This window comes from Lytechinus variegatus, chromosome 17 (assembly GCF_018143015.1).
Source record: "Lytechinus variegatus isolate NC3 chromosome 17, Lvar_3.0, whole genome shotgun sequence".
NCBI classification, from domain to species: Eukaryota; Metazoa; Echinodermata; class Echinoidea; order Temnopleuroida; family Toxopneustidae; genus Lytechinus; species Lytechinus variegatus.
In genome coordinates this window covers 21,104,577-21,118,458 of record NC_054756.1, presented here as the reverse complement: position 1 = coordinate 21,118,458, position 13,882 = coordinate 21,104,577, and the positions used below count along the sequence as shown (strand labels likewise).

General features: G+C 36.7%; 1 protein-coding gene across 1 annotated transcript in view; it reads right to left on the bottom strand.

The window, feature by feature from the left end:
• Nucleotides 1-1,589: 1,589 nt before the first annotated feature.
• Nucleotides 1,590-13,882, bottom strand: part of LOC121430559 (transcription factor AP-2-alpha-like) — a 45,744-nt gene continuing 33,451 nt past the window's right edge. Inside the window, exons 5-6 of the mRNA XM_041627879.1 lie at nucleotides 7,134-7,275; nucleotides 1,590-6,616 (exon numbers count right to left, since the gene is read on the bottom strand). Coding sequence (XP_041483813.1) covers nucleotides 6,280-6,616; nucleotides 7,134-7,275 — 479 coding nt within the window. The 3' untranslated portion in view covers nucleotides 1,590-6,279. The remainder of the gene's footprint in view (nucleotides 6,617-7,133; nucleotides 7,276-13,882) is intronic.

Genomic DNA, 13,882 nt, shown 5'->3' with positions numbered 1-13,882 from the left:
ATGATTATGTACTATGCATGCATTTCTTGTCATGTTCAAGTTCTGTGTTGGTCATCGCATCGTCCACTACTTTTTATTTTTTGGTCATGTCTTCAACTTCAAGTTCTAGTTAATGAATTAACTGGACAGACAATGATCTCAGTTGTTGTTATACAGTATCAATATTAAATTGGATCTACGCTGAAATTCACTTCCGAACACCATTTTGGATAAACTAACAATATGAATAGAAGCATATGGACCCTATATGAAGTAAACAAAATGAGGTATAGACTGAATTCTGGAAGCAAAAGATTTTTCGAGAGCCGAAACACGTGCGAAAAACTTCCTCTGTCAAACTGCGCACTAGTGATGCGCACTGGATTGGCCCGAATCTGAGGAGAAACAGCATTGGAATGAAGGTCGTCTAAACGCTGATTCTGTGATATTGTGATTCATGTTTGTGTTTTGAATCATGATTCAAATCATGATTCAATATCATGATTCTGGCTTGAGGTCGCATAAACGCAGCCTTAGACATTTCAGATATTCAATATAGGTCTTATGGCTATAATCATGATAACATTCCTATATTATCCCATTCGAAGGAGGACTTTTGACGCGAAAAATGTAACATGTTTGTACTGGAATCTATTTTATTTGGGATTTTTTTATGAATGTGCGCGCATCATTATTTTCTTAAAATAAAAAGAAAATCGAGAGATGTCTTGATGAAATGTGCATTGCGTAGAAGTTTCTGATTAATCAACAAGTATTAATTCAATTTGGTGAATATCTTGCCCATTTTCGGCCAGTATATTCAAATGAAATATCCAGTTTCCTCTCACTTTAATTTGAGTATTCACAAGGTATTATGCGTACAAGGTACCTAGTGCTTATTAACAAATACAAAAGTGATAGGAAAGAAGCGATTCTGAGAATAAGAAGTTTGTGATGCATTTTATCATCATCATCATCCTCATCATCATCATCACCATCACCATTTTAGCTTGTTTGCACAAATCCTTTGTTGACCAAGCTAACATTGGCTGAATCAATCTGTAATAGCTGGTGATGCATTTTCTAACCCTCAGAAACAAATGGAAACCTGACATTGAAAGAAAAGGCTCGAAATTGTGTGTTGATTATGCTGCGAGAGCAATATGCTGAATAGAGTATACATGTGGTTCAGGTTCTCCTGTGTCATTATAATAATACTAATAGAGGATACTTATTAAGCGCATAATAGCTGGTCTAGTTCTCTATGCGCTGATTATAGTCATCATTTCGTGGTCATTATCGTCATCACAAATGCCATCATCATCCTCCTCTTCATTATCATCGTCAATCTCCATCGTCGTCATCACCATCATTATCATCATCATTCTTCATCGTCTTCATTCATCACCATCTTCGAAACCAATATTATCACTACCATTATTTTCATCATCATCATCATCGTCGTCGTCATCATCATCGTCAGCATCATCATCATTATAATAGATTTTGAGTGTATCCTATTTTGCATGTTCCCTCTCTGTTATTTACACACATCACTAATATGACAACACGACTCTGCATCTAAAAATACAAGAGGTACTCATGGTAAGTCGGTTTTCGAATTTTATTTACGATATCTTTCCTCAGATAGGTTTCAACTCATAATAATCTACAGAAAATGTTTACAAACTACTAGACATATCTGTCGCTCAACACAATAATAATGATCAACCTCACATCTGAATACAACAGAATCAGAACGGCGATCACCGAACGGCGATCACCGAACTCACCGAGTGTTCATTTAATACCACAGAAGCAAATTCGATGACCCCAACATATGATCAAATCCACCACTTTGTTTTTCTTCCAAAATTTAAAGACATACAACTTGAGAGCACATAAAATCGAAGATAAACACACTGCAAAAACAGCGGTGTTCAAACTACAGCAATTGGCGCTTTACCAAGACCGCACGAAGCAAGTTGCTCAAGTGTCACAATTCGTGGTGTAACTTCGACACCCATTATTATTATAACATATCCTGTTTATTATTTCAACGCTGTGTGGTGTCATGGTCAAACTGTATGGTGTATTTTAACACCAGATGGTTTGGTACACTCATAACACCCGACTGGTGTTGTTAAAACACCGTAGTTTTTGCAGTGACGTGAAACAACAGAATGAAAGAGCGTTATAAAAAATAGCATAACACAAAGGAGACGCAGTCGAACTTTTTTGCTGATACCTCTACAGTATTGATAATGGATCCGCAGAGGGACCAGCAAAATTAGATCATCAAATCACTACATTAGGTAGAATACTGATTAGGTTGATGTAAAAGTTTGCGCGTAAAATAACCAGCGATTGTTCACGCGCAATACTTCTTTAACCATGAAAAAAAAATAAACTCGTTCCCTTGATGGAAAAATAAGACAAATATCGTTTTCCCATTCAGTAGTAATTTGTTTCAAACAGAAATCTTTCGAATCATTCATTGTCGATGAACTCGTGAGAGAAAGACGATTTAATATATTGAACATTCTAGGCGAAATTTCATGCAAACATAGTGACCATTGGCAGACACACTGCTCATGTACGATAAAAGCAAATGCAATTACATGAGTACTCAAAAGCATTTTATCACATTTTATTTTACCTTCAAATATAGTTTGGGGTTTTATTTGAATTCAAATTGTTTCTTGAGTAAAATGGAGACTGAAATGAATACAAAAAAAGACTTTGGTTTCGTCTAGAAAAGCGAAGAATGCTTAAAGCAAGCATGCAGAGTACATTCAATGGTAGGCATAAAACAAAGCAATTTATGTCGATATTATGAATAGCAATAATGACAGGTACTAAAAGAATAGGACATGTGGATATTTAACGTGAACAAACATTTTTTCTTTCATCTTCATGTACACATTCATAATGTATTGTCATCTTCATTATTTCCATCTAACCTCTGAATAATTCATTGTACTTTGAAAGCTGAAATGATAAAATCGACAATATTTCGTATGATATAACCATTTTCTACCCGTCATCCATTTCAGTTGAACATGAAGGATTGTTTACAATATGTCTTCTTAATATTTCTTTTGACATTTAATTTCATAATGGAATCAAAGGATGATATACTCACATTGACTTACTCAAAGGAAATATGTAACCGAGAAATAGGCCAAGTTAATATCTTTCTTTTTGACTGAACAAACAGATAATACAAACAAGTTTTAGTCATTCTAACCATTTATTTATTTATTTATTTTTTTTTTGGGGGGGGTGAGATTAAAATAATTTGATTTGGAAAACATGCAGAAGTAAGAAAACATGTCAGAATTAAACAAATATACATATACTTTCCGCTCCAAAATAGGTTAGTTTGAAAGCTTAAACCGGCCACACGAATTGCTGCTTAAATGAATTGTCATAGAAATATGATTGTAAACATAGTGAATATTTAAAATCAGAAACTGCTTGTCCTATCTTATTGTGTCTTCGAAACGAATACTGAGATGAACCGCAATCAGCCGCCATATTTGGAAGTCACATGACTCGGTTCGGTCATTCGGTGGGTACATTTAAAAAAGACACGTGCTCTCTTTTTGCATTTGATAACACTTTGGCAGTTTACGAGACCATTCAACAGTAGAACAACCGATCATCTGCAATTATCTATACAAAGTTCTGTCTATCAAACGAAGTTTGCTAAATATTATTGTCCAGCCATATAAAAGAGACACTGGACCAGATATAAAACACAAACAGAACAAACACCACATAAAACAAGAACACATTGAACTGTATTTTCTTGTGATTAGAAATTAAATGAAATTATATTGACTGCCCTCTTTGGTCAAAAATTTGTAGTCTCTCGTTACGGAGCCACTAGTCAGTGTGCTAGTATTGGACAAAATTATCAACAATGCTCCCTCGTTTCCATTATCATAAGAATATAATAAGCCGATAATGCAATTCTTTAAAAATATATCAAAGATAGGCCTTCTTTATACAGGACGGTAGACAAATGTATTTCTTTCTTAGAGAGTGGCCAATTCGATCATATGAATCATTGTCATATCCATATCATTATTATATATCTTGTTGCATAGAACAGGCAAGATGTCCAATTTATCTCATACGTGACACACCAAATCGGAGAAATAAAGATGAGTAAATTGAAGACATTGGGGAAATACAGGAAGATGGATATTAAGCATTAACAAGGGGACGAAACACAGTTCTGTGTAGTATGGTTGTGTTCAAACATTCACAATCAAACGATACGATACGACAAGACTCCATTCCCACCAGCGTGTTTCCCCCATATCTGAACTTGATCCAAACATTCTCCTGTCGAAGAGAAATGGAACATGACCACGAAATCACACGCTCCATGATAACAGTGAACTTCAAAATTCCAAAGAGTTGGATAAAGTGGGATAAAGTGGAATGCCCCTCACAGGGAATACCGGATGTCTCGAGTGAAACAAGAAAGGATGCATTCTTATTTGGATATGATGTAATCGGCTCTTACTGGAATAATAATTTTCTTTATATCCAAGATGCTTCTGAAAAGACGATTTTTTTGACAGCTTAATCTTATCTGATCTGTTGTAGTCACCTTGAGATATTCTGATGAATTTTATGAGAGGAATGAAAAGAAAAACGGGCTATTCCACCTTATCGCATTATGTTAACTCAAACAGGTTATTAAAACACACGCTTTGCACGACTGTTACTTCAAAATAAAACACTTTGTTATTTCCACTGATACCTAACACTTAACTTGGGAGTAGTACTCCCATAGCAATCTGAAAATTATGTACATTTTCTACACCAGTAAAAACAAAAAAATGATTGTCAATAGCTTAAATTCACTTACATCATTTCGAAAGAAACATCTTCGAATAAAAATTACCGTTGTTATATTCTTGTATCAGGCGTATCGTAACTGTTTCCTTTATACTTTAGAGAAATTGAACACAATAATATAGACTCACATTTCATCGACCCACTACGCATATCTAAATCTCACCGATAATTTCCGTTCCCGTTGAATACAGCGTTGAGATGCTTGTAAAAGCGAAAAGAACAGAATGATTGTCATGCTTCTGTAAAATTTTTATGATAATCTTAAAAAACCTAAACATAATCTTGTCATATAACACGAATACAATACTTTATTTTTTTGGCACATAGATAGGTGGGCAAACCTTTCGTATTATTCCTTGAAAACCCCATGATCAGTTTCATGTCATTGATTCATGGATTAATGCAGGAACATGATCAAAGTTATTGAATGAAATAATCGAGATAAGTCATAACTCTGACTAGCATTTTGCAATACACACAGGCACAGATCCTAGAAATACCTTTGGTTGATGTATGTATATATATATAGTTTTAAGTTTGTGTGCTTTTGTTTCTTGTCGCAGGATCATGTTAAAGATTCGTAAAAACATTTTTGTTTATTTGCACTTAATTTTGACGTTTGTAAGCACGTACTCTCGGTGGGCTGGATGTGAAATAAGCACAATGTAAAAAAAAACCTTCTAACTACTTTGTTTGATTGTCATTTACCTGGTTCAAAGTTCCAGTGTTGAGTTGTTAACGTGAATTTAGTTAGCTATGTGCTATAACAATACCTATTAACCCGTATATTCTCACAATCCATGAACAACGTTAAGATCATCACATGATCACGGAGGAACTATGATGAGGAAGTGTTTTAACCCGCTAGCACAGCGCATGCTACCAAGGAACACCACAGGCAACTAAAATTGCGACGTCCTTCCGCCCCTTAGGTCTTCAGATTTGCACTTGTCCGCGATTATCTTGAAGTTACTACCATTGGCAAGCCATTAAACGGCCACCGTAGGAATGACATCTATATACATTATACCATATCAAATAACCTTTGTACAGGGGGGGATGGGCAGTCAACCGAAACTGAAAAACAACAGCAACAATCTTCTATCTTTTTTTTTCTTCAAAAATCCATCAAACAAAGTTCTTTGACATCTTTCATACACTATATATAAACACATTTAATTTCCATCTTAATTTTGTTAAATGTAAAATGTATTTAACCCTGCCTCCGAAACTGTTGAAAAAAAAAACTCGTCCTGCTGCAAAGAGTCTTTTGAACATCCTCGGCACCATTAAGTCCTGTACGCCACCTCATGTAGTGTGACACTGGTGTCCAAAGTGTTAAAAATATGTCCACATCCGAGAAGTGTTCGTCCTTTTCGCTTTCTTCTTTTTTTTGGTTTCTTTTGTTCGAAAAGTCATTCCTCATACAATGTCCTTTGCGCGATTGTCGTTTTTGTCGTCGCCTTTCGACGGACTGCCGTCCATTTTGTTGACAACGTTGCCACCGGAGCTTGGCGTCGTGGGATGCGGGGGAATACTGTTAGGGAAGGCCTTCTCGATGTACTTAAGCATCTCCGTCAGGCAGTTCTGCAAGGTGGCGAAGGCCGCCGATAGAGCCGGCGTACCGAAACCATGTGAGATGAGGCTAAAGTGAGTGAGACAGCGCTGGATGGACGGCTCTAGGATGGGCTGTGGTCGCGTGTTACCAATAGGGGTACGATCTTGACATAACACGTCCTGTAGCTCTTTCGTGATTTGTCTGTGCACAAAAAACAGACAAGAAAATTATAGAGAAAAGCTCATGGAAAAAATCATGATCACAACTTATATTAAGTGAAACCACCAAAATTTAATCCCGATTCGGAATTTTCTTGCTTGCTTGTAGCTTGTGAAAGACAAATCCACACCAAACCAACGACTAAATAACAATGTATGTTAACAAGTTCAGGTACTAAAACGATTTCACTATCATGTAAGTATCAACGTATGACCTATAAATAAACCGACTCTCTTAAATTTTGTAACCATCTTTAAACATCGTTCAGGAGGGTGTTCTATCTGCCCATGAAATGATGAACCATATGACGTGGCTTTAGATATCCTAATATCTTTTACATATTGTACCAATTTGGCTTCTGACTTTACATGGCTCAAAATTCAAATACCGATGTTATTCTTCAACAGAGACCCTAGAAAAGATGATTGTTGATCATGTAGCCATGGGAACATTGAATTGAGGGTGATGCCATGTTTGAGGGAATTTCCAAGGAACTTACTTGGCCGCTAGCACCATTTGTCTTCTCGTCTGGATCTCCGATGGATCTGAGTGTTGTCTCAAGACGTACTCCGAGACTTGCCGGGCTGGGAATTCTGTCTCGCACACGTAACCAAAATCACGAGCTAAATGTATCGCCTCTCCTGCAGAGGGGAAAAAACAAAATGAACGGGAAATCAGTGTTTTAGTCACTTAATGTTATAATCAAAAGACATGGGCCCCGAAACATATTCTCCTAACATAGACAGTAGACTATAATGTTGGATTTCTGTAAGCTTCAAAGGTGTTCTGCCTTTCACGGACACTCGCGTGAATAAATGGTATGAAGTGCCACGTTATTAACGAAGCCTCTCTATACAGTTTTTAGGAAAACGTTTTCACTGGAGTACCACCATTCACAACATGTTTATTATTCTTGAGCTACGAAAATAACAATTAGAACTAATGCTGTAATTTTTTTTAGATTAGTGTAAGCCTACTCTGGTTCGTGGAATGTGTTTCTTTGCTATAAACACAAACCATAACAGTCGGGAGGGTTCGGATATTTTATGTATCTATGACACCAGACCATGCATTTTACGTATAATACCTGAATAAAACTTTGTCAAAGAACGTTCACAATTCTACTGATATCGTGATGGAATTGGGTCGCAATTCTGAGCATTTATCCGTAAAAGTGTGCCATCTTCCTACATATCTTCTCTGATATGTTCGTACACGATTACAATGTAAATTTGATGCGTTAGCAAGAGGGTATCATCATGAGGATCTATCTCCTTCTTATCGCGCCAATTCTGCCCATCCTCCATCATAATACGAACGAGATAGCAGCGCGATCCGTCACCGTCGCTCACCGTAAGAAAAGAGACCGGAATTATGCATGGGGATATCACACTATCTTGGGGAACTGCTAATCGCGCTGTTCCCAACAGACCCTTTCCCCCTCTCACTCTATAATAATGGGCACACAGTGACCATCCATGTGATCCTATATTCATCTCATTAATGCTGAATGTGAATACATTAAAATTAATCTCTGTCATCATCTCTTTACAGCTAGCATGTTTCATTCATATCATTCCTGACGTGATCGCCAAACCAGTGTCATACAGAGCGTGCATACAGAGCAAAACAATGCTCATCAACCAGTGCGATCAAGTGTTAGAATTCAAGGGCAATTTTGTCCTTGTGAAAATGTTGAATGAACAATTTGGGCTATCAAACATTCTGTAAGCATTATTTATGCCATGTCATCGTCACAATAATAAAAGTTGGTGATTTAGTAAAATATCTCCAATATGCCATGGTTCAATACCGGTATGGCTGGTACACCTGTAAGAGTATTAAGGCAAACATTTTGAAGAGTTTTGTTTTGAACATATACCGCCACTATACAGAATAATCGTATATCTTTCAAGTCATGGCATTCATGTTGCATTCTAAAACAAATTAGACGATTGAACAAAAGAATTCTAAAACATACGGAAATAAAACGATATACACTGTTAAATCCTTAAACAAAAACAAAGTCTCGAGAACACCAAAGATTGCGAACAGAAAAAAAGATTACCTGCTAAAACATTACGGACAAATAAAACTGCAACTACTAAAATCATCAGTGTACTATCATTATATCAGTGATATTAACTAAATAAGCACCCAGACAGTATAGATGACGCTTGCGGCGCTGGACGAGCAGCATTTTGGAAAATGTTCATATTAGGCAAAGCTAATGGAATGATATAAACACTTTCATTTTTCTGTTTTATCGATTAAAACACCAACAATAAATCAACATAAAAACGATACGGTAACTAAAATTGTTTGTATAAATGACAACATTCCTCAGACAATGTCTCGATCAGCATGACTAGGAAGTAGGAAGGAGTGGGGGAGGGGGGGGGGGGTGTTCAAGTATAGTTTGCCCACTTCATGAATATTTCATTAGCCATTAATGGAAGAATGACCGTCGACTAACCAAGACGGTCAACACTGGTCAGTGGTAATGGCGCTCTAGATGGTCTTAAAATGAGCTGGATTGTTATACAGAATAAGTAATATCCAGTAGGTCGATGAAGAAACACACAAACAGGTTGCAAGTGCACGTTTCCTTTCTGAACATCTCGGGTCGATTAGAGACTCAGAGTCAATGTAAGAGATTTTAATCATGATGGATTAGGTTGCTCAAAAGAAAGATTTGCATGCTTAATAGAAAGAAGAAGGAAATAAAAAAAAGTATCAGAGAGGAAAAAATAGATTAAATATTTAAGAGAGAGAGAGAGAGAAAGAAAGAAAGAAAGAAAGAAAGAGGAAGAAAAGAGAGAAAAGGGAGGGAAAAGTCGTGTTTTATGCATGTTTGAAGTGCGATGGTTTACTTTCAAGGGGCATTGACCCTTGATTCAAGGCTTTGTGATAAAAATCAAAATGATATCGAGAAAGCAGGAAGAGTGACGATAACTTTATTTAGGATAGTAATGATGATGATAATTATGGCTATAATGCAAATAATGTAACAATAGTAAATTCAAAATAACGACACTAATAATAATTATATTAACATTAATGATAATGATGATGATAATTATTATCATAACAACTTTAATAATAATAGTTTCAGCAGACGTTTGTAATAATAATAATGTTGTGGAACGAAAAAAAACAACAGAGAATAAGCTTTCATAATTTCGTTCTTGACGATTGACAGCAAATAAAAGCGAAATATCACCATTAACCAAAACATACATTCAAATGCAAAAGATACTCAACATCATATCTATAATCAATTTGACATGAAAGTTTTTTTTTTCAATGAAAAAAAAACAATGTTTGATAAATCTAGGGATCTAGGTCGATATAGATGATGATTAGATGGTTGAGACGAATCGCTTTAGGATTGTCATTCTAAAGATACCGTTAAAAAGAAGTTGTCTTCGGAGGATCATGATTTGGATTCAAGTCGACAACTTCAGGTTATTACGGATGCTTCATTTTACGTTAACTAACCCCCGAACTAACTCAATTTCCCTTGTTAATTTTCTCCCCAAATCAAAGCCATATTTAAGGTGGAATGTAATGAATAATGGGAATTATTGTTCTATTTTGCGAAAAAACTGCACCATCACGGCAGTCTCGTGCTTCTCAGCCAGTGTGCAGAGGGAGGGTTTTGTGCCGGAGGACAGACCCGGAACCTTTGGAGAACGTCAACAATTTTCCTTGGCTCCCAAAACGAGCGAACCCCTTCCGAGACTAAACCGCCCTCTGGCGTTGATGACGAAGAGAACTGCAGGAATACGGTCGGCCAGTGAGATGTGAGAAGGTCATTATCATTAAAGACCTGCTATATATTTACAAATAAAATGGAACAATTTTGCATTTCAAATTACAACTTCCATCCTTGAAATTCTGTTCAGGATCTCCCAGAGTAAAGAAGTAAGCGTAAGGCGAATTGATAATGACGTCATTGTCGCAAACAACACTTGATGAAAACGTTTAACATGTAGTATCCTGCGATGATATACTTGTTTTATCTGTCTCAATTTATTTTGTATGAGAGTCTGGTTACAGTACCGGTTTCGTGCGTGCATTTAATTTGTAGTTGAAATAATGAAAATAAATCATTTGCTCTTCCACTGACGAAATGTAATCAAAAGTATTTACCGTACAAAGTAGGGAATCCGAACAATAACGATTCCTTAGTTCTGATATGCTAGTAATACTAGCCATTATTTTCTTCTTGAACGCAGGGGGCATATACTCAGTCAAAGTGATATGACTCACCCCCATACTGTACGCGCGAACTCAAGTAATGATTTTTAACCACCAATTCACTTTGATTTCCTATTATGTTTTGAAGAAGACTTCTCAAACAAAATGTCCTCCAGCAAAGATCTCAGACGAAGATAATATTCGAAGTTTTTCTCGAAACCCCCATTCCGGAATAGTTGTTATCCCATGTACCAAATGACATCTACTGCTATTATCTGAAAGATTCTGAAAAGGTTATTCACGCCATACGCCATGTTTCCACACAGATTTATCTAGTTATTACGAATGAATGTCATCACGTGTTAAGTAATCGATGCAGCATCTTTGAACAGTAATAGTGTACCAGTGTGGAGAGTGCAAACTATTAAGATTAGTCAACAACATACTTTTACTTTGAGTTTCTGGTTGATGTTGACGAAATAGCCGGTTTAAACTGGCAATGAAATATTTCGATAGTAACAATTTTTTTTTCGAAATAGCGAGTTCAATTTTTTTTCCAATTAAAATGAATTTTCACGTGATACAACATTTCGCTCAGTATTGCCATTTACTCTGGCTTTACCAATTTATTTTGATAACATCGATAATTGATTCTTACGAGTTTGAGTTACCAATGAAAGGCTATGTCTTTTTCGTGTACAAAATAAACAAATCCGTCAGATTAAACAGGAATACATATCTCTCCAAAATTGAAATTCTTTTGTGTACACTCTTCTAGAAAGGCTTTCGAGTTTTTAGATTCTTATTAAAGTCCTGTTTCAAATTCAACCCTTGATGGTGCAGGCTAAACTTCATCATTGTCCTCGTATTCCATTCTTCATCTGGCTTCTTCATTCATCAACTATTCAAGAAAGGCGTAAGACAATGCAAGAATATTCTGGAATGAGAAACTACGAGGTTTAAACCGCTAAGACAAAGCTTTCAGAGGTTTCTGATAGGAGGAAGAGAAAGAAGAGATAAGATGGAGAAGAAAAGTCAGTTCTGTTGTAATATGGCCCGGAGGGCTGTATGAATATGGAGCATGAAAATCATCCGGGGGATTGCTGGGGAGAAAAAAAAATCGCCGAGGAAAAAAACTTTCGATAATCATAAAATCAGCACACTTGTTATTCTTAGATTTCCCATTTTCCTTCTTCAACCGATAAGCATTACGACTTCTGCAAAGATTTTCCTTTCTCTCCGTCTTCTTTTCTCTCTTGCCGTCTCTTTTTCTTTTACACTTGGCGGATTGACAATACCTTAAGGTTAATCACCCACGGAACAGGTCAAGCGAATGGGTGTCAGGGCTTGTTAGTACGCTCAAGACATATAGTTCGCCTTAGGGCAACGGACAAGAAAGCGTCCAACACCACCAACCTCATCATAAATGACTTGGGTAAGCCGCTTCAAAATGCGAAATGAAGGATGAATTGGGGAATAATTTGTACACGAAGATGATTCCTCTTTTCCCATCCATCATGTCCCCCCCCCCTTCTTCGTCCCACTACATCTTTACATCTTTCGCTTTTTATTTTCCTGTCCTCTCTCCCTCTCGAAGAACACTTCGTTAATCCCTCATTGCAGAGAGCAAGGGCAAGGCAATTCGTGAAACAAAACGCCAAAAATTTTGATTTTCAAAAGGCAGTGGGATTGCTTCCGCGTGTAGAGGATGGGACGGTAGATTTAGCCAGGGGCAAAACGAATCTTGGATAATGTGGATCCTCGTACGTTTCTTGTCTTCGTTACCTTGCCATGCAAAAAAAAGCAACATAGCAATCCTTGCGCCCGCTGCGCTGTGCGTTCTAGATATGCGAAAGTAAGGTTGTAGCAGAGATGACGCGCTCTTTTCTTTCCGCTGCAAGCATAGCACCTGCGCCCGGTGGGCAATAGGCGGCCTACGATGCCTTGGAGGGGCTTCAGCTCAAGTTATCTCAAGACGTTTAGACGGGAAGGAAGAATGGGAGAGAAGAAGGAAAGAAGGAGGAAAAAGAAAGAAGAAGAAACAGAAGGAAGAGAGAGAGAGAGAGTGAAGGATATCCAGTAAGCCTTTACTGAAGAGACTGGAATAGTTATGGCGTCGAATTGCAGATGTAGCCCTAGGCTTTGAAAGACGTACAGAGAGGCAAGATGTAAATAGCAAATATAAGATCCAGAATACATTTTAAATGAGCTTTACAAAAACAACGCTGATTTTTTTAATAATTATTTTCAGGGCCTAATATTTCGTCGCTTTCGCAAACCTAACATGTATATAGAGGCAGTCACTCATGATCTATTTTCTGTCATTTAACGTTTACACTCTAAAAAATGGAATGTTAAATCAACATTTTGAAAGGTTGGAGGACTGACAACATGTTCTAAATGTTGCATTTACCACTTTAAATGGTTCTACCCAACACTTAAAATGTTGGATTTAGCTTTATACAAAGTTGGATGTAACATTTGGAAAAGGTTGTCACTCCTCCAACCTTTCAAATGTTGATTTAACATTCCATTTTTTAGAGTGAATATGGTAATAAATAATTAATAAAATAAAACAGAACACACTGTGCTGCACTCGACACAGGGGAGGTGAATGGGTAACCGGCAGGATTAATTCTTTGAATTCACGAGCGTTGAAAGGCATCTCGAGCTAAAGCCAGGGTAATAATAATAATAATAATAATAACACTGCGCCTCGGAGTAGATTGTTTCTAGATAGATGGCGCTATACAAATGCCTATTAATATTATCATGAAGATGATGACAATGATCATTATCATTATTATTACTGCTATTATCATCCATTCTCTTTTACTTTATTGATTTAATCTCTTTTTTTTGGGGGGGGGGGTGGCGGTGTGATTCAAGTAAATTCGAAGGATTCACATTTCCGCTTAAAACTTCCTAATTATAGTGTTATGTATTGTAGAATAATTATGATGTTGCAAACGAGCAGTAGACAGCTTATACGGACAATAGCTTAACACATCACCATTTGGCCTTTGTAAAAGTGAAAACTGAATC